The following is a 27789-nucleotide window of genomic DNA, read 5'->3' as shown; positions in this document are numbered from 1 at the left end:
GGCAGCCCGGGCGCGCGCCCAACCGCTGCCCCGGCACCGCCCCGCGCCTGCGCGCTGGGACCCGTCGACCCCGTGCCGTCGCAGGCGCTGACGTAAGCAGCATGCGCCGCCGCCTGCCGCGGGGGCGGGCGCGCATGCGCAGCGGAGCCGCGCTCGGTGCGGGAGGCGCGGAGGGGCCGGAGATGGCTCCGGCGAGGCGCCGCTCAGGTACCGGTGGCGTCGGCGGGAGGGGCCCGGGTGGGGCGCGGAGGCCGCGGCGACGCTGTCGGGGGTTGGGAGTGGGCACGGTGGGCCCGCGCTCAGGCCCGCATTGTTGGCCGGAGGCGGCGGGAGGAGGAGGAGTAGGAAGAGGAGAGGAGGGGCGGGCGGCAGCGGCCTCGCCGCGGCGGGGAGTGGGAAGGCGCCTGCTTCCCGCCCGGCCTGCCGCCACGCCGGGGGAAGGGAAAGGCCGGCCCTCGCTGCCGCCCCGTGTCCGTTCTTCGTGCGGTGGGGCCCGGGTACGCAGCGGGTGTTGGCGGCTGCGCGCGAAAACAAACAAAAAACAAACAAAAAACGGTTTCGTGGTGCTGAGGGGGTTAAAGCCGATTTACAGAAACAATCGGGGAGGGGGGCGGTGAGCGGCCCAGCCACGTTTAACCGCCCCGGGGCCGGGCGGGGACGCCGCCCTGGGGCCGCTGCCCGAGGAGAGAAATAGTAACGAAAAGTAAACACCTTTCGTTCTGCCGGGTCACCTTTCCCTTCGGCCGCCTTGGAAACTGGAGTAAATCTTGGCGTTTCGGTAGCTCTGGTCCCATTGTTCGGAAGGGCAGAGTGGAGATCGTGCCTCAGGAAAATATAATAACTTTCCTTGCAACTTTTTGTGTTTCCCTTTTCTGTTGCCCACGAGGTTTAGAGGTGTAAATATCATCTTAAAACACCGTTGTTTTTTTTTTTTTGACCCAGAATTAAAATAGCCTGATGATATGTGTTTCAAAGATTGTAGCTGCGCTTTATTTTACTAGATTGCAATTATAGAAGATAGACACCCAGGAGATTTTGCCTTTCGCCATGGCTCAGTTTGGAGGACAGAAGAATCCCCCTTGGGCTACTCAGTTTACAGCCACTGCAGTATCTCAGCCAGGTCAGTTTACATATCACTTCATGTCTGAACCCTGACATCTGGTAGATTTGGAGATTCCGTAGTTTGTTATGCAGTTAAGAGTGGCACCATGCTAACTAACTTATTTAAATCCTCATTAAATGGTTTAAGTTGGGAGTTTTTCACACGATGGAGACATTAAAGATCGTTGCCTAATAATAGATGTTGAGGTTGTGTATGTGTGTTTGCTTGTTTGTTTGTTTTTCTCCAAGGGGTGATAAATAAAATCCCAGGTGAATTTTTTTTAATTTTCTTGGCCAGTAAACAGCATATCCATATTCTCATATCCAAATATGTGTAAATCAAATTACCTTTCATCAAATTGCATTGCTCTAGGCTAAATAATAACAGCATTAATAAGGCATTACAGATTTTTTAAGTGCTGCCTGAGTTTCATCTAGGGCAGCCTGAATCAGTGTTTACAGAGTATTTTACCTTTATTAATATATTCAACATATTTCACATGGTGAAGAGATCTCTGAAATTTGTTACTTGGGTGGGGAGGGTGTTTATATTCTTTAATGCCAAGTTGGGACTTGAAGATCCCTATAACCAAAGGTATCACCCTGCCGATGATAGAGAATTTCCTTTGATTTAGCTGGGAATCCTTGTTTAATTGCAGGCCAGTGTATTTGAAACCCTAGCCGGCTAGGTTTTCATGTTTTGCATTGGTTTATAGCATAAAAGGTTTTGAGGTGAGAACGTGAAGCTTGCTATGTGGCGAATCTTGTTGCTTCCATTTCCAGTTCTCCGAAGCCTTTTTCTATTCTCGAATATAGTGTGTTTCCTAAATATTGTAGTTCTGTTGTCTGATTTGAAAACACTTCAACAAAGCTGTGGCACTTTGAGGATTCGAGGTGTCAAAATGTGAGTGCAGGCAGTAACCTTGCTGAAGCAATGTCTTTCTAAAGAGTTGTATGTTTTTTGCAGTTGTCCTTTGCCTCTTGCTGTAGTTTGATATGAAGTTAAATTACATAACTCCTTTGTTAGTGGTTTTACATCTGAGAGCTTAGTAAAAGTCGGGAGTGCTTGCCACGCTTTGGAGGTGCGTGTCTGCGGTTTAAGAAAATAAAAAAGAACAAATGTTTCTCCTGACTCCAGTTTTCTCTCCTGAAATGACTTCTCCATCCCCAGTTTTTTCTATGGGCACTGGTCCAATCTGAGTGTGTATCCTGGGGGAACCGCACCACATGTTTCACAATACTCCTGGTGTGCTTTTCCTTTTCCTCCCTGCCCATTCAGTCCCACTCTACCTAAACTCTTGCTGTTCTTAACCAGCTGCCTACAAGTGTTTTTTCCCCCTGTTTCTGTGAATAGCTCGTGTTTCCCTTGTCCAAATGGCGCTACTTTCCTGTAAGAAATTGCTCTACAGCTGGAAAGGGTTGGCGTTGGGAGCATGGGAGAGACAAACTTTGGTTCTTGTGTCTGGGCAGGCGATACCTCAGAGCGATCAAAGGATGGAGCATTCTTGATCCGTTGGTTGATGTGACATCGGTGGAAGACTGAGGGCCAGCCCAGTGTCCTGTTCCAGAGACATAAAACGTGCAGAAGGGGAGGAGCTGCAGCCATCTTAGAGCTTGATGAGCTGGGGCCAGAGGGGGGCCCTGGAGACGAGGACGGTGCAGCAAGGGCACTAGAAGCACACACAGCTTCTCATGCATTTTCCTATTCCTGTGACTCTGCCTCTGATTAGCCTACTTATGGGCCTCCTTAAATTAAATGAAGTGCAAGATTTTAACTGGGATAGGACTAGTTAGTGTCAGTTGCTGTGAGAGGTTTTTCACATGCTCAGTGAGGACAGTATTTCCAGGGATCTGATCCAGCAGCACCTGACTCAAACATGAGAGCCATTAAAGACTAGCCTTTGCTTGTGCTTCTGCCTTCTTTTTCCCCCAGCTTTATATGCTGAGGATAACATCATATGGTCTGGAATATTCCTTTGGTCACTTGGGGTCAGCTGTGTCCCCTCCCCAGCTCTTGTGCACCCCCAGCCTGCTTGCTGGTGGGGTGATGTGAGAGGCAGAAAAGGCTCAGCAACAACTGATATATCACCGTTACATCAACACTGTTTCCAGCACAAATCTGAAATGTGGCCCCTTATTGGCTACTAGGAAGAAAATTAACTTTATCCCAGCCAAAACCAGCATACCCGTGTACATTGTCCCCTGATTTTTTTTTTATTGGCAGTGCTGGTTTATAAAACAGAGCACAGGAAAGTTCTTTTGCAAAGTATGCAGTGCTCTGTGGCCCTGCGGAGAGCTGAGGAACCGTGGATACTATTGAGTAGTTGCCTTTTGTGCACTTCTCAACACGAAGCTCTGACTGTCCAGCCAGGTTAGTTGCCTGACAGAGATGCTGTCAGTGCTTAGGCATGCTGACCAGCGTGTCCTGTTTCTCATTTGTGGCTGCACTTGAGAGGTTGTGCAGATTGGCTGACCCTTGGGAATTTTAGTGTTCCCAAACTGATTATATTTTCAGAGGATTGGCCAAAAGTGTTAAATCTGTTTATGCATGCCAGCTGTTTTTTATCCAAGTGTCAGGTTCCTTCTCCAAAGCATCAAGGTACTTGGGTGTGGGGAAAAGAGATCTTGATTTTTATAACACAAGAAACATGATATATAGCTTTCTCCTAAGCTGTAGACAAAAGTGGTGAGTGATGGTGTTATAAACCCAACTTGATAATTGCAAAAAGGTCGTTTCATGAGGGTATTTTTGCATTGCTGTCTTGGCCATCTGTGGTGAAGAAGAACCTAGATGAGTTAAGGCTCTTAATTGTTAAGGTGTGACACTCTACTGTAGTTATAGAGTGACATGCTGTGTAATGAAGGGCTCCTAGGATCCCTTTGGGATAGCTTACTAATTACCGTCTGTGCCTCTGCTATTAGAAGAGAGATGGGTAATTCCAGGTGCCAGCAATGATCTCTGTGTGAAGAGAGACTCCTGCTTGTAACACAGTGAATTTACTTCTCCTTGTCTCCTGGTTTTGCGCATCACATGACTAAAACCAGTATAAAGTCTCTGCTATGCTGGTTAAGCAGTGCTAGGGCATAAATTAATCATGCATACTACAGAAAACTGAAGTTTAAGAAAACTAAAAACTATAAAATCCCTAGATAGCGCAGATTGTTTTTTGCAAGTACTCTTTGTACTTTTAACTTTCCTAATGATGTGCAAGTTCCTGAAATGCCTGAAAAGGAGAATACCCTCCTATTCTCTCAGCTAATAATTTTTGAAATGTCTTTGGTTTGTATCTCAGCGCTTGGCATATGCTATTCTCAGGGTGAAGATTTCTGGTTGCATAGTGATGTGCATTTTTATATAACTGTAGTCAGTCCTGGCTATGCCGTGTTCTGCTGTCTTTGCTGTTTCAAGTCTTCATTGCATTACAATGTAGAACAATACACCTGATGAAAGCAAAAGTGCCTGAAGTTCAGTATCTTGTTATTGCTGGTGGACCCTGTGAGGTGTCTAAAGAAAATCTGTGAGAGTAGGCCAAGCATGTAGGTGGATCTCGAAGCCACAAAGAAATAGTAGCTGATGCACAGTTTGCTGGCTTGCTGTGAACGGATGTCCTGTGATAAATACCCTCAGCCTAGTTTCTATTGTGTGCCTATTAAAAGGAATTATTTTTGGAGCAGCTTGTATGGAATTTATATTGCAAGTGTGTTAAGCTTGAAGAAATTTAAACCCAAGGACCCAAACCCAAAAATTCTGACAACTGTGAAAAGCGTCCAAAGCCATGGATAGGGTGCACCTTAACTGTAATCCTAATAAATCTACATCGCTTACCAACGAGATATATGTAGCTATATACTTTGAAGACGTTTCCATGATCTTAAAGGTTCCCTGGAGTTTAGAAGCAGCAAGACAGAATACGAAATACTGTCTTTTTTGTTTGCTACAACAGACATTTCTGTTACCTAGAAAGATGCTTGAGCTGCAGCCTAGGACTTCAGTTTCTACCCAGCCCCTTTCAGATGGACGTGCCATGCAGTATTCGATGTGAGAGGAAGCTGTTTAGACTGCGTTTGAAGGAAGGCATTGCCATGACTCTGCTTAGGGAGATAATTACAAATCCTGAAAAGCTGTTGTTTGTCACTGCAGATGCTTGTTGCCAGTAATAATAATATGGCAGTCGGATGTCAATTTCACTCAGTCTGTGATTCATTCTCTGTCTCTTGTTTTTCTGTGTGATTGTTTTTTTTTTTTTTCAGTAGTAATGCAGATGCAGTTGCCTGTTTAATCTGAGCCTGTTTGACTAAGATGAATACATAGATGAAAGGTAGTCAAATTAAACTCCTGGAATACTTCAGGGCAAATCAGTAGAAACAAGATACAGATTTGAAAAACGTGTTACTGCAGGTGTTAGCCTGCAAGGGGATCTCAGTGGTCTTTTGTCCTTGTACTTTGTTAGTAAGTTGATCTGCAGTGTTGTATATGATGTGATACCCGGTTAATATTAGATGCTCATACAGTGGTGGTAGAGGTGGCAAAAAAACTTTTTTTTTTTTAATGGACAAAATAAGAGTCTTAGGGTGGGCTGGGAATTGTTTGAGATAATTGTGGGTTATACTGGCAGGGAAATTGTCATAGTGGAAACTAAAGAGTGGAATAACCCCAAGATCTGGTTTTGGCGGCAAGCATGTTAATATTTTTGTGAGTATCTTTGGTACAAAAAGTAGGAAGCAACTTGTGAAACTTGTTTGATGGCACTTCCCAGCTCCATCCCCTGTGTTGGTACAACGTTAGAATAGAACATCAGGCTGAACGACAATGGCAAGTGTAGTCAAACAGATTTAACAGTAACAGCATGAAGGGAGTTTATACCCTACTAGGAATTTCTGATCAGCATGTGGAAATAAGAGGAGAAACATTATTGCATTGGTTATTTGACTTTTGTGAGTCAGCAAAGCAGTGCAGCCAAGAAGAGCTGAAGTTGTCCCAGGATGCAGCAGCAAAGCATTTTCATTAGTTGTAAAGGTCTGTTGAAGGTCTGTTATTTGAGGTTCCAGATGATCGCATGCTTCTGGATGGTCAAAAATCCACATTCAGATTGGAGCTGATGGAGAGACAAGAGGTAAGAAGATTGAGAGAACATATGGCCTGTTACAGGAGAAGCCTTGGATTTTAACTGCTTGGCTTCTAAATAAACCTGAATTCGGCAATTTTTAAAAGTCACATAATACTGGAAATACTGTGGTTTTGCTGTACTATAGGTTGCTTGATTTCACTGTTTAAATGTAATGTTTCATTCTAAATTTGCAAGATGACCAGTGCCATCAAGTTGTTTTCTGAAGATTGTACTTTGCTGGAAAGAACAGCGTTATAGCGGGGATTACCTCAGTCAGGATCTGTTGAGCTGGTTACAGCGTTTTTGTGTGTTCTGTGGTGATGATCACCAACTACAAGCAATCTCTTACTTCATCCCTGGGTCAGGAATGACAACTTCATTTTGGATCAGTAAGAGTGGTGTGGAGCACAAACTCTGCAGGAGGAACACTGTAATCTGTTCATTTCATTTCATTGTGCGTGTAACAGATTTGGAAGAGAAAGGAACCGTGTTCACTTTGGATGTTCTTCAGTTCTGAAGGTGGCTGGCTGACCTGTTTTTGCTGGCAGTTTATTTAAACATGTGGACTAGACTGATAGCTTGATGAAGTGGTATTCGATCATGCAGGTGCAGATAACTTTAAAAAAACAAAACAACAAAAGAACTCCTGCTAAAGAGGGAGCGGTTTTTCAATCAGATTTGCATTATGCAGGGCTTTTTGTCCCTAAAAGTTCCATCTATAAGGCTTAAGCATACCTCATTTGGAAGTATCTCATACATAAGAAGCATAGCATATGGATAGCTGCTCCTCGTGTTTTGTGTCATCTTCTGCAGTGAAGTAAAAGCCGATATGACAATAAAATAAGCTAATTTTTCCTTCTAGGCAGTTTGAGTCTGGGCAGCACAAACCTTACCTAGTAAGAGATGGAGAGAGCTTGACTTGGTCCCCTTATACGTGAGGATGGATTAAACTCCCTGTTGTTATGAGGCTGTTCCTTCTCTACCAGCCCCCACATCTACAAAATCCAGCTCACCTGGGGACAAAGACAGTACTGAGTGAAGCGAAGCCTTGTGCATTTTCAGTGGGCATGTTCCGTAAGCCTCTGTGTCATAGCTGCTATTACAGTAAAGATTTATCTTGTTCTCAGAGAGAATGAAATGTATGTATTAATTTACAGAACAGAGCAACAGTTTTCATCTGGCTCATCCAAAACCTGAAATACGTTCCAGAAAGAATGTAGTGTGTGAATGTTTTGAGGGTGGGTGTGGATGGGGATGACAGCTACTAGAGCTATAAAATCATGAGCAGCTTGAGGGAAGGAAACGAAGTAGTCTCTGTACCTCTCCTGTGGTGTACAATTTGTAAATAAATTTAGAAGAGAAGGTAGCAAGGTGTGATCCTTTATCTTGAATTTATATTGAATTTTGCATTTGATTTATCTACTGCATGAGCTTGTCTCAGGAGTGCAGCATCACATGCTGTGTCTAGTGTAACTCTCAGAAACCCCAGCCGTTTCAAGTTGTTTGTAGTGCTCATTGTGTGTTTTCTTTCCAGCTGCTCTTGGTGTGCAGCAGCCGTCGCTGCTGGGAGCGTCTCCCACGATCTACACGCAGCAGACGGCGCTGGCAGCCGCTGGCCTTACCACACAAACACCCACCAACTACCAGCTCTCGCAGTCGGCTGCCTTACAGCAGCAAGCTGCTGCTGCGGCCGCTGCCTTACAGCAGGTAAAGAATAAGGAACGGTTGCTGTCGACTGTAGGACCTTTAAGAATGTAAAACGGTGGCTTTGTAAAGCTGAAGTATCCTAGAGAAAAGCAGAATGGGAAATGGTGGAGGCTGCAGTACAAACCTGTTTAAAAAACAGTGGGATTTTAGGCTTGCAGCTGTCAATAGTTCTATTAATCTCTGAAGGTGGGAATTTTGGCTACGGCGTGGCTGACTATTGGCGGTGGAAAGCCTCCTGGGAAAAGCAGTTTTACTGCAGCTAGGCTGAGAATCTCAAGTGTCTTCCATCACTATATGTGTCCTTAATGGCATTTTTGTACAATTTCATACTGTACCCTAGCTACTGTAGAAGCGTCAGGCCTAACAAAAATTGCTGATTTTAGCTAGCAAGAGTACATCAGAGTTCGCTCTAAAGGCTAAGAATATTTGTTATGAAAGTAATATATGTTGAAACTACTAGTTATGTTTTGTATTAGAATTGTTAAATGTGAATCATTTCTGTCTAAAACTTGCTTAGCAAATATCTTGTATTTGGTATTATTGAGATAATAATACTTCCTGTTTATGAAATATTTTGCTTTTATCTGTTTCAGCAATATTCACAACCTCAGCAGACTCTCTATAGTGTACAGCAACAGGTTTGTCTGATTCTTACTGTGTACATCACAATTAACTTTAAAAATAATGTTGGTTGTGTGTCTTGTAGGATTTGTCTTTGAAAACATCCTTGTATGAGAAGTTGTTAAAGAAACGAAATAATATTTTTTGTAGCGAGAGCTTGAACTTCATAAACTTGGAAAGACGTATCCAGAATGAAAGCCTGCCTACCTTCATGGAAAAAATAGATTTAGAAATATATACTGTTCCATGTGTACATGATTCCTACTAAACTTTGTTCTAAACAGAGCTGTGTATGTTAACTGCTGGAAAGATGCTGTCCAAAAAAAGTTCCCTTTTAAATTTTTTTGTGATCTTTGAACCTACCAGGATTTTGAAAAAGAATAAAAGGACATGGAAATTACAGGCCTAACCTTCTCCAGCTGCCCAAACTTGTTTTGGTATTGCTATTAACTTTCGGTTACAAAAACCCCAGCATTTCTGCTTACTGAATAAACATGGATTATACAATTTAAAATAAACCACATGAGCACAGTTTTATGCATATACAAACTGCTGAAATGACCAAACCCCAAAGGACTACTAATTGACTCAGATTAAGCAAAATCTCTTACTTGTGAAGAGGAGGTAAAATTGTACAATTTCCTTAAGCAAATAAAATTAATTTATAACTTTATTTATTTTAAGTTGCAGCAACCTCAGCAGACCCTTTTAACTCAGGTTAGTTTGGTTTTATTGTTTGGTCTTCATCCCCAAACACAGATAATGCGAGAGTGCAAATTTGTGACATCTTGGGTACTTTAATCTGTAAAATGAACTAATATGTATGGACATATTAGTAGTACAGGTTTATTTTATCCAGATGTTAAAATATGCGTAGCCTTGGTTTCAAAAATTAATGGCAACCACTTTTCCTTAATCTTGAAGGAGATATTTGTTTTGATTACATTCTGATTTTTTTTGGCACTTGAACTTCAGGTGTTCACCTGATTTGCAATAACAAACTTTGAACAGGAATTTAACTTTCCGTGCTAACAATATTGCAGTATGTGTATAGAGAAGTTTAAAAAGAACGCTGCTGAGCTTGACAGATTTAAAACATGCAGCCGTTTAACACACACTTAAGTTTTTCTAGGTTTCACTTAACCTTTTAAACTTGCTTTAAAAGAAAAGGTAAAAATAGGTTACTTAATTTCATTATCTTACTGTGTTCCGCTTTAGTAAGAAGGCAAGCACATGAATTGTTGTGTTAAGGAAGGGTTCATGTTGGCCTCAACCTTTACTGATTTCTAGCACTCCAGTTGGGTTATAAATGGAGAATAACCTTTAGGTGTGTATTCCCAGCAAAGTTAGGAAGTTGCCTCCTCTTCAGGCCCCCTTTGTAACACAATCTTTGGTTTTGTTTTCCTAGACAATGTGTGTATTATGGGGAAGTTGACTTTTTAAAATAAAAGGATAAACGAAGACAGTATTCATTAAAAGTAGGAAAGAAGTAATAAACAAAAACAACCCACAAAACCAAAAAGCAACTTCCATGTTCTGAAAATCTTCGTTCAGAATAATAACTTTAGAGACATTTTAAGCTACCATGAGTAAAGGAACTGCTCCTTGTAGGTATGTCAGATTGATAGTTTGCTTTGTTTTGCTTACAGCCAGCTGTTGCGCTACCTACCAGTCTTAGCCTGTCTACTCCTCAGCCGGCAGCCCAGATAACTGTTTCTTATCCGGCACCCCGATCAAGTCAACAGCAAACCCAGCCTCAAAAGCAGCGGGTCTTCACTGGTGTGGTTACTAAGCTACACGACACATTTGGTTTTGTGGATGAAGATGTCTTCTTTCAACTTAGGTAAGATGTAAATACGTGCCTGCAGATGTGCTCTGTGACGCCCTCACTAAATAAAAAGTTTAGATTATTACATTCTAATTCTGTCACTCCATTGATAGTGCCTGCAGTTAGTATGTTTTTTCTGTCAACATGAAGTCAGATGGTCAAATAAGTTAATAGACGCTAGATCTAAGTTTGCTTATGTGGATTTTTGAGTTTTCTTAATGCAAAGCCCAAAGCTGGGAGACTCAGAAGGTATTAAGCTGCTTATAATATGAAAATGCAGAATTTGTGGATGATTAAATGCATATAACTTATATCTGCCTGTCTTAACTCAGTACTGTTCAGGGACCTTCTGGTTTTGGAACAAAGACAGGAATTAAGTTCTTGTGCATACTCCAAGCTGAAGCAGATAGCACCTTCACTGAATTTGGGAGTAGATGGTGTTCCTATAAGCATTTTTTAAATGAACTTTATTGACTTTCTCTGAACTTTAAATGTAACTTGCAAATGTACAACTAGCTGAATAAGACCAACAAGACATTTTCTGTAATGTTTGCAGTGCTGTTAAAGGAAAGACACCTCAAGTGGGTGACAGAGTTTTGGTAGAAGCTACTTACAATCCTAATATGCCATTCAAATGGAATGCACAGAGGATCCAGACACTTCCAAACCAGGTATGTGGGGTTACCCAGCGTACCTTGCACTGACTGCTACTGGTTCATGCTTGCTCACAACTCCTTTTGTCTCCTGCTGTCAGAACCAGGCGCAAGCTCAGCCACTGCTGAAGACACCCCCGGCAGTTCTCCAGCCCATGGGGCAGCAGGCTGCGTTCGGTGTTCAGGCACAGCCGCAGCCACAGTCCCTGCTGCAGGCGCAGATATCGGCAGCTTCCATCACACCTTTGCTTCAGACGCAGCCTCAGCCGCTGCTGCAGCAGCCGCAGCAGAAAGGTGCTCCTTCTTTGTAGTCCTTCTGGTGCTTAGGGTGTGATTGCTATTATGTTGTTGTTGTTAGTCGGAAGACTGAAGTAAGAGATGAAATAATATGGAAAGGACCTTAGTTCAAAAAATCCCCATGGACTTCATATTAAGATTTCATAATCTGAAAGCAGATTCAGTGTAGTTTTTATTCTGACACTTTTCACAAACAGGTTGGGGAGTTGAAACTATTATAGTGGCAGTGTAGGTCTTTAGCATCTTCTGGAGTGTTCAACAAGATCAGGTTTCACAAAGTTGTAGTGTTAAAACTATTTATATATTTGTGTTTTATTTCAGTTACTCAAGTTGTCATTTGAGAGAAACACTGCCGAGCATGGCACATCTGAAACAAAGGTTGTTGTGGGGTCACTTGAACTTTGAGTGGCTGAAAAATCAGTAACAGAATTGATAATATAATAAGATAAAATTAAGACTTGTCTTACCCACAGTAAAAGCAAGGGAAAAGGATCTGAACCTATCACCTAAGCATTTATCCAAAACAGTTCTACATATGACATTCTAATTAGTCCTAGTTGTTCATTAGCATTTAGTAATGTTTGCTCCATTTACCATCAGTTGGTTAAATGTCTTGAGGTAGCGAAAGTATATCCTGGGGAATTGATGCAGCAGTATAATGAATTGATTTAAAGATAATTTCTCAGGAATCTAATTGTTTTTATGTATTAATAAGTAACCTCAAAAAAAAGTTTTAGGTTTTCTTTAATTCAGAGAGTAGTTAGTGTATCTATCTTAAATTACTTTTGCAAGGTAAGGGCTAGGTATAGACTGCAATAGCTTCTGTGTGCTTAGATGATATTAGATTGCCTCTTAAGATGCTTTTAAACTAATTTCACTTAATATATTCTCAGTTTGCATCAGTGAGGAAAACCATAGGACTCTTGAGTTTCTTGGGTGGATGTTTTTAATAAATATATATATTTGACTCTAGAGTTAGTTTAGAAAATGTACACAAGTGGAACAACTGCGAAGCAGCAATGTTTGTGAAGTGTAGTTGTGCCTGACTGTGTATTGATCTTCTAAATTTTTGTTTCAGGTGGTTTGTTACAGCCCCCTGTTCGTCTAGTTTCACAGCCTCAACCAGCTCGAAGATTAGACCCACCCTCCAGGTTTTCTGGGAGGAATGACAGAGGAGGAGACCCCATGCCAAACCGAAAAGATGACAGGAGGTGTGTTGTAGAGGACTAGACTATAATCAAAGCATTCTGTAAAGATTTGTCTTCAAATAGCTGAGCTTCTTGCTCCACAGTGAGTCAGTGATACACACAAGTGGCTTTACTGTTAGATGTTAGCGAAGAGTTCTTGTCTGTCTGAAATGAATTGCACAATCAGTCTCTCTTGTAAAGAAACAGAGTGTGAGGAACTTCTCTCCTTTTTGTGAATCATCTTGGACATCTCCAGCTTCTGTTGCGCTAGAAACCATTTTGTTTTACCAGCATGCAAAAATATGTGTGTCTTGTATACGCCTTGTGTTTTTTTTTTTGAAGTCGTGAAAGAGAACGAGAGAGACGAAGGTCCCGGGAAAGATCACCCCAGAGAAAACGCTCCAGAGAGAGATCACCTAGACGAGAGAGGGAGAGGTCACCCCGAAGACCGCGGCGGGTTGTTCCTCGTTACACGGTTCAGTTTTCTAAGTTTTCGTTGGACTGGTATGTTTATAGTGCCAGATGTTTGCCTACATCTCACTTTAATTGTGGGCACAGATTACTGTGAGCTGTGCCAGCATGTGTGTAGTGAGTGTTAAATGATGATCTTAACTTTGAAGGGAGATCAAATATGACTGAGAACCTTGTATGATAAACTTTTTCTAGGTTCTTTGTTGGTGTTGAATGCTATTGCAAAATACCTTTATAATCCTGTTTAATAAATAGTCCCTAATACGCAGACACCTGAATTGGAAGAGTGTTTATTAGTCACTCTAACTTCAGTCCATGACACCCTAATTTGTATATATTGCTCTTTAAATTTTATATGTATAGTATTAAGTATACAGTGGTTGTATTTCCAATTAATATACCTTTTAATTATGTGCTTTATTAATGGTACTTTTATTGCTGTATCTTTCAAATAATGTTGTTTATTTCAGCCGTAGCTGTGATATGATGGAGCTGAGGAGACGTTACCAGAACTTGTATATCCCAAGCGATTTCTTTGATGCTCAGTTCACATGGGTGGATGCTTTTCCTATGTCTAGACCATTTCAGCTGGGAAACTACTGTAATTTCTACGTAATGCATAGAGAAGTAGATCCTATAGATAAAAACGCTGCTGTCCTTGATCCACCTGATGCTGATCATCTATACAGTGCAAAGGTTTGTACGGGTTTCCAGTATTATGATGATTCTTTTCAATTTTTTTTTAACCAGTAGGGTGAAAAAATGAGTATAACCGAACTGAAAAAACGGTACAGTGATTTGAGCAAAATCCAGCGTTTTAAACTTTACTGAAAAGAGCTAGTATGTAGAGCCTGAAGAATCATGACTGAGATTCAGTTTGATTTTTCTGTTACCATTGCTGTCCTAAATCTTGTTTTTACTGAGGTCTCTTCTGTTCTCTGCACCTGGCTGCATGTGGTTATAGGAAAGGCGGCCAGCTCCTGCAATGTCTCTGAATGTATTTCTTCGGCAATTCATTCTGAATAGTTAATGGAGCCCTCTTTTTTTTTCCCCCACTTCAAGTGTCCTTTCTGTGCAGTTTGTGCTCTTCTATTTAGCAATATTTCTTTTCTTTCACATTCATATCAATATTATTTTGTTGAAGTAAATTGAACATATTGGGATTATCTGACTGCCAAAAATGCTGCATCAAGAGCTGTAATGATATATAAAAGACCTCGGTGTCAAAACATCTTCCTAAAACCTGTTCCATTTGAAAGCTCTGTCATTAAATTAGGTTGAAATTTCAAGGTCAATCTGTTTGAGTAATAGAAGTGTTTAAAGACAGGTTTAGAAATAAAACTGCCTTTAACCCCCGTATTTCTGAAAAACTTAACTTTGCACGTCTTCCGCATATAAAAACTGTGAAGCCTTGGCTCAATTATCAGACAGGCTGTTTTTTTCAGTCTATTGATGCAGAGCAAGAGTTCTCTTTCAGAATGTTGAGCCTCAAAATATATTCAGTAACTGAGGGATTGTATGCTGTTTCATAATATTAACCTGTTCAGGATATAAAGCAACCTCGTTAGATTTGGCTGGGCTAACGGGATGTTGTGAGGATGCAGGTGAATGTGTTGGTCAGTTCTCTTGTGATTGTGACAAAATGGAAGGAGTCAGTTACTGAAACTATAAATGTACTGAGTGTGCTTCTTGATATAGAGTATTTGGCATATAGTGGTAATGGGCAAAGCATGTTGGTTTTTGTATACTTTCAGTTTATTTTGTGGTTTGGTTTGTGTGGGTTTTTTTTGTTTTTTTTTTTTTTTAAATACAATCACACATAGCATCCATTTGAGATGGAGGGAAATTGGTCCTTGGCAGACACTTTAACACTCTGTTCTACCATTTTATTTTACCTTGTGATTTTTTTGGTGACATTAAGGAAGAAGTACTGGCATGTCTGTGTTTGTGAGTTGTGGTCATTGTTTACCTTCACAAGCCTGATCTGACTTGCACAACAGGTGATGCTGATGGCTAGTCCTAGCATGGAAGATCTCTATCACAAGTCATGCGCTCTGGCTGAAGATCCCCAGGAGCTTCGTGATGGATTTCAGCATCCTGCTAGACTTGTAAAGGTAAATATGCTTCAGTGCCAGACACTTTTGGCAATAAAGGTTGGTTATAGAGCTTTGAAATGTCTTGATAAGGGAGGAGTTTGTAGGCAGCTAAGTGATGGCTTCATTTTTCCTCTGAAAAGACCTAGTTTATATGTCCATTCTTTTTCCAGTTTATAGGACCTCCATCTTCACTGCTTTCATATTTACTGCTTTATTCAACTTCTATATTAATTATACAATTAACTTTGTTCGCCTTTTTTTACAAGCACTTAGACCCTTTTTTTTTAAGGGCTCAGCTATGAAGAGAATACAAATGAAGAAACAGTTAAGTTACCATTGTATTAAGTAAAATTTAACTATTGTTAAACTGAACAGCCTCTAAGTGCTATGGTGTTTCAGGATAACACAGACTTGTTTTGCAATTAAACTCCATCATCTTAAAGCACATGGAGGGGTACTTGAGTTTATAAATATAATGTTCTTGTGGTCTTCTGTTTTGTAGCTTTGCTTTATCACTTTTAAGCAGGAAGGTCTATAAATGTGTATGGGAGTTAAGACACTATGTAAATCGTTATCTGTTTGTCTTTTGTGTTAGAAAATTTTAATTGCAAAGGAACAGGCCTATACCAATAAAGAAACCTGATGGAAAGTCTTGCAAACAAGAATGAGTGATGATGTTTTAAACCTATTCCATTTCTGAAATCCTCTGTGGAAGAAAATAACTGAACTCTTTCTTGACTGACTTTCATTTTCAGATTTTGAAATAATGTGACAGTTTACTCACAGATTTCAGTCTGTGTGCTATGAAATATTCTTTGTGCTTTGGGAAAATTACTCTTTACCCCTAGTAAGGGAACATTCAGAAGACTCTTTTTGTCTAGTTTTTAGTGGGTATGAAAGGCAAAGATGAAGCTATGGCTATTGGAGGACACTGGTCCCCATCACTGGATGGACCTGATCCAGAAAAGGACCCTTCCGTGCTGATAAAGACGGCTATTCGTTGTTGCAAGGCTCTTACAGGGATTGACTTAAGTGTGTGCACACAATGGTAAGTACTGTACTGCAAGGCAAAGTACACTATAGAAATACTTGTCTGTTTCCAGAAGTTTTTTAAAACAAAAAAGATGGAAAATCTTTGTCAGCTGCTCTTGGTAGTGCAGGTAAACTCCTCAAAGGGTGTTCTGTTTTGTAATAAGCTTGATTGGTGCCAACTGTGCTGAATACTGCATTAAGAACTAATTAAAAATTCTGGATTTATTTTGACATGTTATGCTGTAATTTTTTTAATGAATGTGTGTTGAAAATATTTTTCATTTTGTGCATAGCTGGAGAAGATCGTCAAGAGAACTTCATTTCATTGTTCTTTTGTTATAAATAAATAGCCTTTCATTATATAGCCATATTTTCTCTTGATGAGTTTTTGTCCTGTGTTAACACTCATTGCAGTTTTACTAATACAAGGAAAGCCCGTTGTATGCTGCATTTAAAGTGCTTCAGCAACTGTTGTTTGCGTATTAAACCTATGTGTGCTAACCAACAAGTTAAATAAAAAAATTTTGTTGGTTTTCTTCCTTATTCAGTTGTGATACCTTTTTACAAATGTTCCAAAAGAGAAAATATGGCTTCCATAATTTTTTTCTTTAGATAAACCTCAAGGTCTTGCAGCAAAGTTTCTTTACTTGATGTGCTACAAGTGATCTAGGCTCTTTAAAAATGTGTTGTAGAATTTTTTTTCCAACATGCTTCTTCCCTTGCAACAGGTACCGTTTTGCAGAGATTCGCTACCATCGCCCTGAGGAGACCCACAAGGGGCGTACAGTTCCAGCTCATGTGGAGACAGTGGTTTTATTTTTCCCGGATGTTTGGCATTGCCTTCCCACCCGCTCAGAGTGGGAAACCCTCTCCCGAGGATACAAGCAGCAGCTGGTCGAGAAGCTTCAGGGTGAACGCAAGGAGGCTGATGGAGAACAGGCACTGAACGCTAATCCCTTTTTCTATTTCTGCTTCTCACAGGCACAGGAACACAGGCACAAAATGCACACCACATACTACACAACATACATACACAGGAGGAACATAACTGGTAACAATGACTGGTAAACCAGCTTTCAGCAGTGTAGCGAATGTTGGTTTTTATTTTTATTTCAGCTAGTTCACTAACTTTAAATGTGTATGCTGATATCGCAGATGGAATTAAAATGTGCTTATGATGCGCAGAAAATTTTTTATCATAGACGTAGTTGCTGGAATCTGGGACCAGTTGTTGAGTGAGATGCAGTTTATGAATAGCTGTCTTTAAACATTTTGCCATTTTCTAAAATTTCTAAATTCTCTCTTGTGGCCAGTTCTAATTGTGATATTTGAAACTATACAAACACTAGTCTGAAACATCTGAATTTCAGGCCATGTGGCTGATCAACATCTTGGAATAAGGGAAGGTCTGACTGAACAAAGTAATTTTGGGGATTTAAAATCTGGGGGAAGATCACACACTGTGTGGTTAATGGAGACCAGCAGTGTCTGTGTAACCCCAATATTCTTTGTGGTGTTGCTTATCACCCTTTTGTGTTCCACAGATCTGGCTTGTATTGGCTGAGTGGCACTGTGATCATTTACAAAGTGGTAGAATGTGTGTGTGAACTTGTCTAAATAATAACTTTAGGAGAAGACTATCTGAAACAGTTGTGACCTTGCACAGATCAGCAACAGAATTTAAAAAATAACTGAAATGCTTTCAGGCTTTCTGAATGATAATTTCTAAATTTAATTTGTCAGGATGAAGAGGAAAAGGATGATGGGGAAGCAAAAGAGATATCTACACCTACGCATTGGTCTAAACTGGATCCAAAAACAATGAAGGTAACTAACAATTTTCTTAAAATTTGGTTCTGTTGTATGTTTTCATTTTTAAGGCATGACCCAAAATATAGCTGTATATTCCCTTAACTGAGAAAAAAAAACCCTTCAGTAGTGTTTTATCTTTCTTGTGGATTTTATAGGTATTAGATGTGGTATCACAGTATGCAAGTGTGGCTCCTGATTTTACTAAGTGAATATAGCAAATTGCAAGTATTCTGAACTTTGTACAATTAAACTGTATTTCATATAGTACATGAACTGGAAAATGAAAATTCTAGAGTAATCTACTTGTGTTAAAAATTGTGGGGTCTAAAATACTTTATTATTAAGTTTTTGTACTATAATTGCCTTTTAAAACTATGTCAGGACTTGTAATAAGTTTCTTCAAAAGGATTAATAGTAATAAACTATTTTACTATAGTATAATTCTTTCCCTGCCCCTCTGAAAAGTCCCTCATAAAGGGGTTCTTTGAGAACAGAACTTTAAATGTGATATGTTTTATATCAGTAAATATTAGTGTTTTTCAGTACAGATTTTAAAAATACAGTTGACTTGTCAGTGCTCTTAATTTTTACTTCACCTTTTCTGCTAATCGTGTTTTGCAGTGTCACTGGTTGATACCTCTTACAGAGATTTTTTGTTTTTAACAAGGTAAATGACCTTCGCAAAGAACTAGAAAGTCGAACTCTTAGCTCTAAAGGACTGAAATCTCAGTTGATAGCTCGACTGACAAAGCAGCTGAAAGTAGAGGAACAAAAAGAAGAGCAAAAGGAGCTAGAGAAGTCTGAGAAAGAAGAGGAAGAGGAGGAGGATAGGAAATCTGAAGATGATAAAGAGGTTAGGCTTTGGACGTATTTGGTTTGTCTTTATACATATTTTATGTATTATTTATATTTAAGTTTGTATAAATAAATATCTATGTAAGTATACAAAGTACAGGAATATGCCTACTGGTGCTTGGATTTTGTAGTTCTCGGATTACTGTACTGAGAACTCTTGCTGTAACCTGAGCTGCTGAATTGGAATGGAATCTTGGCAAGTTTGAATTTCTTCATATCAGCAAAGTCAGCTGAAATGTACAGCTGCACTCAGGGCATCTGAATTAATGTCAGACCTTAAACGTAAGGAAAAGGAAATCCCAAACTCCCCAGAAAAACTATGTGTGAGAACAGGTGAACACAACAAGATCTTAACTTGTTAAACCTACAGGAAAAGCATCTGCTTAGTTGTATTGGCTTTTACTGGTATACAAACCTTAGGTAGTTATTGTGCAAATAGGGGTGAGGACAGAAACAGTCCCGTTTCTTCACCTGGCTGATGGTTTGCTTAGGTTTGTTTTGCCTTATTGTGAAGCTTTAATTTTTGCTTTTTGCTAAACTTCCTGTGTGTTGAAGTTTCTCAGTTTTGGCATGGGTAATTTTAGTGCTACTTAGTCTGTTTTGCTATTTCATAAGGATAAACAAGTTCTGGGCAGTAAAGGCCAAAGCTTAACCACAGAAAAGGGGCATAAATGTCTAGAGAGTGTATTCTGTGTTAGTTGCTTCAAAACCTGCCTTTTTGTGTATTGCCTGCTAACCAGTATGGGTCAATTGGAAATGTTATGTACCTGTGAAACCTGTTGAGGGAGCAAAGGCCAGCTACTGCCTTCTCCCACAGCTTGGATGGATTTCAGCTATCTTGGGGTTTCTTGCTACAGCTTGCTTTAAAGTTTGGGGAAGGAGCTTTGATTATGCTTTTTTTAAAAAGCGTAAGCTCTGCCATTACTGTTTGCTATACTCCTAAGACTTGAATATTTCTCTCTTGGCAATTAGTAAGCTGCTTAGTATTTTACCTTTTTTAACCTGTTGTATCTATAATGATTGCATTTCCCATAATCCAAAGAGCCAAGTAAATTGTCATCTGGTAATTGTTAAAGCTGTGCTGGATATCTTTGGGAAGATGTTTGAAGACTTTTCTTATGTAAGGAAAAAGACATCTTACTGTACTATAGAGCTCTAAAAACACCCCTAAACAAACACAAGGCTGCTCAGGAGCACCAACTTCTTCGCTAGCTTGCATTCCACTACTTGAAGTGAACTAGCTTGAGTCCTTCCAGTGTGGAGTAAACATGCTGCAGTTAGCACCGTAAGATAGTTGGCAGGTGCCTGTAGCTCTGTGGGCTAAATGCCACGACGTGTCCTCCTTTGTGTTGCTCAAGTTTCCAATTGTCTTAGATGAGTATTGGCAGTGGACACAGTTCACGTTCTGGAAATTCTACTCCTTGAGTTCTGTCTGTCTTCCGTGTTGCATTCAGCAGCTTAGGTTTTCCTTCACTTTCTTCAGAGCTCCGAGTCCTAAAAACTAATATATAGGCTGAAACAACAGCTTTGGAATACGCTGTATGTTTGAGTTGTTTTTTTTACCTCTTTTTAGGAAGAGGAAAGAAAACGTCAAGAAGAAATAGAACGTCAGCGGCGGGAGAGACGATATATCTTGCCAGATGAACCGGCAATCATTGTACATCCTAACTGGGCAGCAAAGAGTGGGAAGTTTGACTGTAGCATTATGTCTCTTAGTGTTCTTCTGGACTACAGATTAGAAGATAATAAAGAACATTCCTTTGAGGTATTGTAGCTGTGCTACTTACAGTTAACCATTCTTGTTTCTTTTTAATTCTGTGTGATAACTGCAGTGTTCTTAAACTGTAAAAGTTTCTGATAGCGTTAGGGAAGTTTTCCCTAACAATAACATGGCAAAACAAAAATAAGTTAGTTCTTTGTGCAATACCTAGAAAAAATTGTCCAAAGTTAGTACATGGTTTATGATAGCAGTATAGTAACTGTGTGATATCTAGAAGAAATGTGCAGATTTTCAGATATGGAACTGAGTTTATACTTTATATAGTTAGTCTAGGTCCTAAACTACTGCAGTACAGGAAAGAAACATTTTTATAAAGTTGTTTAAGGTTTTCATATTCAAATCGGATAGTAAGAAATCTGACACTACATAAAATTATGACGTAGTGAAAGTTGATAAGATAGCACCTCATAACTATTTAATCGTAAGTGTACAAATTTTTAGAACCTTATGTTACTCTCTTCTTTATGCACAGGTATCATTGTTCGCAGAACTCTTCAATGAAATGCTTCAGAGAGATTTTGGTGTCAGGATTTACAAAGCACTGATTTCTCTCCCAGAGAGGGAGGACAAAAAAGACAAAAAGAGCAAAAAAGATGAGAGGAAAGAAAAAAAGGAAGAAAAAGATGAGGAAACAGATGATCCAAAACCTAAGAGGAGAAAATCTGGAGATGATAAAGACAAAAAAGAAGATAAGGATGAAAAGAAGGTCTGCAGCTAGCTCATATGAAGTGCTATCCTGTCTGGATCAGTACTGAAGTGTTTATATTTGAATTGTATTTTATTGGTTTTAGTGTTAGTTAATTGATTTGACTCTATCTATTTAAATATGCTTCAGTCATAATCAGTAATTTTAAACTTTTACAGGTGTATTGGGGGGTATTTTAATATTCAGCTATATCACATAGATCTGTATTTGGTTTTTTACGTGACTAAATATAAACAGCTGCAAATTTTGAATGAAGAGTAGTGAAGTTTTACTTTCCTGTTTTTTATTTCTGATTGGATAAATTTTTAGGAACTTCTGTTACAGAGGGAAGATAAAAAGAAAGATGATTCTAAAGATGAAGAAGAACCTGAAGAAGAAAATAATCAAGAAGAATATGATCCGATGGAGGCAGAAGATGCTGAAGACGAAGATGAAGGTATCTTGAATTTGGAATTCTGTGGCTTTCAGATTTTTTTTTTTATTAGCACTGAATGTGTTCTTTCAAGCTGAAGAAAGCACTGGAACTAGAGAATTAAAATTTGCGTTATTAGACTAACTTTATTTTGATAATTCTGACCAGATCTACTTAAAATGTAAGTGCCTTTATACTAGGCATTATATGAACGTAGTTAATATAAACTAGCTGTGGTACTCAAAGCGAGGCATGCATATAGAAGTGGTTTTATTTTTTTCAGAATGCAGACCACTCGCAACTCCCATTGAAGTCAGTAGGAGATGTGAGTATTCAGCACCTCTGAAAAACCAAGCCACTTTTACGTGCCTGACTTCCTATTCCTCAGTTCTGAAATGTCATCCTGTTTTTATTAGGCCAGAGTGTAGTGTGGGCTGCTCTTTACCTGGTGTTAAGAGGAGCCGATTTCTGTTTGGGTGGAGTTGCGTTTGCCTGAAGAAAAGGGGAAAGCAGCTGATGAACTTTCCTGTCTCCAGGGAGCAGCAGTAGCCTTCTTTCCCTGCTCAGATATTCAGAAGGGCATCAGATAGGTGTCTGTGGTTTGGTTTGTACTTCTTTGGGGTTTTTGTCTTTTAGTGGAGAGTTTTTACTAGGGATGTGGATTGGAACTGCTTAGATATTGCAGTCTCAGCATTTTCAGCTGTATTTTTGGCAGAGTATTGTACCAGCCTTAAAAAAAAAAAAAAAAGGTGCTAATCCGTGGTTTCCAAAATAACTCTTGTTTATAATCTGGCTGTGCGAGTGCCTAGGGGTTGTCTGTTCCATACAAGTGCTGCTGCTTCCCATAATCTGTCCTTGTGCCATTCCCAGTCAGAGTTGCTGAGAACAATCCAGCATTCCATGGAAGTGCAGGAGAAAGCTCTTGGTTCTCAGAAACGTGTTGGCAAAATTAGAGAAGTGGTGTCATACATAGTTTTTCCCTAAGTTTTCCTCAAAAGAAAGGTGAGCTTGAAGCTGAATTCGGCACATGATTCTCTGACCAAAGATTTCCACCTGAGGTACAGAGCTGCATGCTGTAATCGGTCCCTGCGGTTGTCGTGTTCCTCCTCCTCTCTTGATTTTTTTAGATTTAGTTTTACTGTACTACCTCTAAACCAAAAACCTGCAGTTGTAGTTCGCATCTAATAAGCGATGTGATCTGTAGCTTCTTGGAGAATCCAAATGATAGGATCATTACTGTCTCACTCAGACATGAGTATAAACACATGTTTTTAATTATATGTTTGATGTGGTTTTTGTGATATAAAATACTTGAGAGTAGATAGTACTGATTTTGTCCTAATAGGAATAACAATAGCTGAATGCAGACTCTGCCAAACCTGATTAGGGAGAATTGTGATAATTTTCTATATACCACTTAAATAGATTGTGATGTTGGCGAAACTAATTTTGGCCTAGTTTTTGTTTTAGCAAATTCAGCATTTGTGAGAGAAACACGGGGAGAAAATGGCAAATGGCTTGTGTTAAAATAAGATCAGAGAAAACTCAAAACTTAACAGGACTGACTTTGTTTTTTTGTGGGTTTTTTGGCTTTTTTTTTTTTTGTGAAATTTATTAATTTCAGGTATTTGTGTGTTTACATGAACTTTTTCAATAAACGTATGTGTTTTGAGACAATGGTTATAGAATCATTTACTGTGGGTATGTTGAATTTTCTTTCTGTTTGACAGACCGGGATGAAGAAGAAATGAACAAACGAGAGGACAAGAGAGAGGGAAATAAGCATTGTAAAGAGAAGCCATCTAAAGACAAAGTAATTAACTCCTTATCAACTACATATAACCCTGTTAGACATGTTCTAATTAGAACTGAACTTTCTTATAAGACCTAATTGCCCTCCTTGATTCCTTCAGCAATTGTGGGCTGAAACATTAAGTGGATATAGAAGTTAGGTAACATGTGACAGCTTTGGGTAAGGTGCTCACAACCTGCTCTCACATTTTAAAGTTCATTCAGTGAAAGCTGTTGGAGAAGCTTTCTTAGGAGATACTGGTCTGTCTGAAAGATGCGAGGACTAATGCTGCACATTAAGAAGCAGCAGATATGATATTATGTTATTTTCAAGTGCTGTATTATGTAAGAAAAACAGAAGCTTAGCTTGATTGATAAACTGCCTTCTCAATTCTGAAGATTGGAATTATTATATGATCTTTTTACATCTCCCTTCAGGAAAATTGATGCTTTTTGTGTCATGAGGCCAATAACTTTCCTCCACGATTGAGATTAAGGAAGAGCATAAGTTTGATTTGTTACATTTAAACTTTCTTTATAAATGCAAGAATAAACCAAGTTTCTGATTTCTCCTTTTTTTTTTTTTTCTTCAAGGAAAACTGGGAGATGTAGAAATAGGAATAATGGGAAAACACAGTTTGCAGAACTGCTGTGACTGTAAGAGCTGGATGCTCGTTGATTACATGTTTATGGGGATTTCACTTTGAAAACAGCTGTTCAGTAAAATATGATTGAGAGAAGAAGGGATGTTTACTATTACTTGTATTCGGTTACTACTTCAAATTTTTTCACATATTAGCATGAACAAAAGGACAGTGTGTCTACCAGATGTTACTGTCCATTGTGCTGTAATACTTTTAAATATTTGAAAGACTGCTTGTCCTAAATGACTTGCTTATGTTATATTTGAGCTCAGTAGGTAAATGCTAGTTATATTAATTACTGAAAGTAAAGTTAAAATGAACAGAGGGAAAGTTCTGTGAACTGAAAAATGTATGTGTTTTTAGTTGATGGTGGGAGAATATTTTAACTTCCTAATGATCCCATAATGAATTTTCTTTAGGAGAAAGACAAGACACAGATGGTAACTGTTAATAGGGATCTTCTGATGGCTTTCGTTTATTTTGATCAAAGTCATTGTGGATATCTTCTGGAGAAGGACATGGAGGAGATTCTGTACACTCTTGGACTACACCTGTCACGTGCTCAGGTTTTGTATAGTAATGTAGTAATATCTGAAAATATTTCAGGAATGCTGTAAGTGGGAAGAATCTTCTAAAGTCTGTTGCTTATGTACTTGATCCTTGAATTTTATGTACAATGAAATACTCATTTAATCTTTTGTAAATCATTTTCAAAAGGTGAGGTTTGTACCTCTTAATATGCCTGTATTGTATATGTTGCTTTTGTCTCAAAATTGTATCTTTTTCTTTTCCCCTAGCTTGTTTACATTTTAAGCCCCAATCTGTTGAAGTTCAGAAAGCTGTGCAATTTCTCTAAGTTTTCCAAGTTAAAACATTCTTGTTAGGTAATATGTCTGTATATTGAGTAACACTCTATTTCTTTCCATGGCTGTGTTTTAGGTCAAGAAGCTACTTAATAAAGTAGTGCTTAGAGAATCTTGCTTTTACAGAAGACTAACAGATACTTCTAAAGATGAAGAAAATCAAGAAGAGTCTGAAGAGCTACAAGAAGATATGTTAGGTGGTGGTTTTTTTTTTTCTTTATGCCACAAACTTCCAGAGAATTCTTTCTGTGCAAATGATAATGAGAATTCTGAGATGCTTGCTTTCTTGCAGAAACTAATTCAGATCTGCAGGGAACCTACCGATTTGGAAAAGTAACTCTTGAGCAGTTCAGTAAAGTACAGTATTTCTGGCTTCTAATACATCTTGTTGCTTCTACAGGATAAATCTTAAGATCTGGGAACAGGAAGGAGGACAGAGGTTAATGCTGAATATTGATGAATAATGTTTCTCATTCACAGCAGTTTTGCAGTGAGGAGGATCAATGCTGTAGATAGTAGCACAGAGCCTGATTTTTGAAAACTAATTACTGCAGAAAGGAGACACAGCTGAATGTCATGGAAGAGCATGCTGCTCTTTTGGGGGGTGGGAACTTGGGTAAGGAGGGAGGGGAGAAATGTGAGGGATAGACCAGCAAACTGGAATCTAATTTTCTTCTTTTAGGAAATTATTTATTTGTTAAGAATTTTTGGAGGTTGTAATTAGAACTGAAAAATGACAGAATTTCCTGATCCTTCTTAATCTAATACAGGAAACAGGTTACTCTTACCATCACCTACTATAAAGCAAGAATCAAAACCCATAGAAGAAAACGTGGGCCTCATTGTGTACAATGGAGCCATGGTGGATGTTGGGAGCCTTTTACAGAAGCTGGAGAAGAGTGAAAGAGTGCGGGCAGAGATAGAACAAAAGCTTCAGTTACTGGAAGAAAAAACAGGTGGGACATTACTTTGAAGGTGGTACTGACACGAATGCAAGATGCTAAGACTTTTTAAGAAGATAAAACGATTTGAGTAATATTTGTGATCTAAATTTCTTAGCTGTTTGCTTACCATGAACTCATTTTCTGTTTTGCGAGCCTTTTGAACTTGTACGCCAACTATCGTTGAGTACCATTGTCACCGTGGTGCTTTTATTTTTTTTATTCAATTGAATGTAGGACTTCCAAATGTAGTCAGAGTTGAGTATCATCGAACGGTAACGCGATGCAGTTTTTAATGTTCTTTAAAAGTTAGTAGTTTTGGTGTTGGCATGTAAATGGAATATTAAAATGCAAAGTACACAGCATTGGAAGTGACTGATTTTTGTTGTTTTCCTAAGATGAGGATGAGAAGACCATACTACAACTAGAGAATTCGAACAAAAGTCTGTCTGTGGAGCTCAAAGAAGTGAAAAAGGACCTTGGCCAACTGCAAGAAAATTTGAAAATCTCAGATGATAAAAATTTGCAATTTGAGGCTCAGCTAAATAAGACAATCAAAAATTTAGCTACTGTTATGGATGAAATACAGAGTGTTCTTAAACAGGTTAGAATTGTTTAATTCTATTTTTTTATTATTGTATGCAGGTTTCCAGTAGACAAAATTATCAGAACAAAAACTTAAGAATAAAAAAGAAATTTCACATTAATTTAGGGCATGTTTACGTAAGGTGCTCAATATGATACTGATTATTTAAAGATAAAAAATAAAATGTATTTTTTTCTAAGCTTGAAACACATGTTCTTGACTTAAATGTTTTAAAAAATCTATAAATATTAATGGAAATCTTAAATCATCGTAATGTTTTCCTGATCTTGTCCATCCCCAACAGACCAAATCTGCCCTTCTCTTTGATCAGTTAGGAGTAATTTTTCAAGGCAGAACTTAAATATTTCTAATCCTGGTGTTTTCAGATGGCTTTGGCCATCTATTTTAGGTTAGAACTGTTATGGTAAATTATTATCCTAATTTAATGGATTCTGCAAAAACTTTTTCATTTGCTTTTTAAAAACAAAACAAACCCAAAAAACTTTAGACTATAAAGTGGGGATTCTGCGGATATGTTTTGTGCTTCTCTTCAGAAGTGTTTAGGTCACATTTGATTTCTGTCCCCTCAGGTTTTCAGGAAGATACTGGAAATATGAAATGGTTAATAACTAAGCTAGGAAAGATAGTAGTTCACATAGTATTTAAAGCTGACATCAAACAGTATCTTCGCGTCGTGCTGCTTTACAGTTCACATGAGAAATATCACTTCTAGAATTCATGTTACCCCTCTCCCTTTTGTCTTTTAAAGGATATCGTGAAGAACGAAGATCAGAAATCCAAAGAAAATGGAGCAAACGTATGATAAAACTGCTGCTGTTTAGAAGAATGATGTTACATAATGTAATATAAATCATGATACCAGAATGTATGGGAAGTGATGCATGTTTGATTTTAGTAGTATAAATATCTTAGTTCCAAAAGGTGTATAAAGTTCTATGAATGTGAGTGTCTGCTTCTGAAGATTGCTTGTAATTCTCAGCATTCAACTTCAGACACTCCTCGAGTGAAAATAATTTTGCATTGCAAAATGTTTTAGGATGAACTTTGTTATAGTTTTAACCCTAATAAAGTTCATCAATGTAATGAACAGTAGCAAGTATTTAATTACCAAATGGTTTTCATTAACGTCTAGTGAAATCAAAATTTTCATTATTTATAGAATTTCCATTTTTAGGGCTTTATTTTATTTTGGTCTAATTAGTCTTTTTAAATTCAAATATAATTCACAAAATAGCATGCTGGTTAATTTTGCAAGTAAAGATTTTTTTTTTTTTTTT

At 38.7% G+C, this 27789-nt stretch overlaps 1 protein-coding gene across 8 annotated transcripts; it reads left to right on the top strand.

Annotated features, from left to right (window-relative positions):
* The first annotated feature begins 109 nt into the window (after positions 1 to 109).
* CCAR1 (cell division cycle and apoptosis regulator 1) lies at positions 110 to 27789 on the top strand. 8 transcript variants are annotated; one of them, XM_082053428.1, is made up of 26 exons: positions 110 to 207; positions 1002 to 1120; positions 7744 to 7916; positions 8510 to 8554; positions 9228 to 9254; positions 10187 to 10380; positions 10922 to 11036; positions 11120 to 11312; positions 12394 to 12526; positions 12845 to 13006; positions 13444 to 13669; positions 14974 to 15087; positions 15951 to 16117; positions 16830 to 17040; positions 17845 to 17928; positions 18581 to 18766; positions 20342 to 20533; positions 21021 to 21254; positions 21564 to 21690; positions 21950 to 21991; positions 23397 to 23479; positions 24521 to 24667; positions 25041 to 25161; positions 25735 to 25920; positions 26304 to 26509; positions 27261 to 27789. In XM_082053428.1, exons 2-26 carry the CDS (start codon positions 1048 to 1050, stop codon positions 27312 to 27314), a joined length of 3495 nt encoding a protein of 1164 aa, XP_081909554.1. In that variant the 5' UTR covers positions 110 to 207; positions 1002 to 1047; the 3' UTR covers positions 27315 to 27789. The 8 variants fall into 8 exon arrangements, with proteins under 8 accessions (XP_081909554.1, XP_081909555.1, XP_081909552.1 ...); XM_082053429.1 differs by having other exon boundaries at positions 9222 to 9254; positions 21579 to 21690; XM_082053426.1 differs by having other exon boundaries at positions 9222 to 9254.

Source organism: Streptopelia decaocto (genome assembly GCF_964273445.1).
Source record: "Streptopelia decaocto genome assembly, chromosome: 5".
Taxonomy (NCBI): domain Eukaryota; kingdom Metazoa; phylum Chordata; class Aves; order Columbiformes; family Columbidae; genus Streptopelia; species Streptopelia decaocto.
Note: the sequence above shows the minus strand (reverse complement) of the source record. Positions and strands in the feature narration are given on the sequence as shown.

Bases quoted from the DNA above. Each gene is read 5' to 3' on its own strand.
- CCAR1 (XM_082053426.1), top strand. From the start codon at position 1,048: ATGGCTCAGTTTGGAGGACAGAAGAATCCCCCTTGGGCTACTCAGTTT. The intron at 7,917-8,509 runs GTAAAGAATAAG...TATCTGTTTCAG, and splicing joins CGGCCGCTGCCTTACAGCAG to CAATATTCACAACCTCAGCA. The intron at 11,037-11,119 runs GTATGTGGGGTT...TCCTGCTGTCAG, and splicing joins TCCAGACACTTCCAAACCAG to AACCAGGCGCAAGCTCAGCC.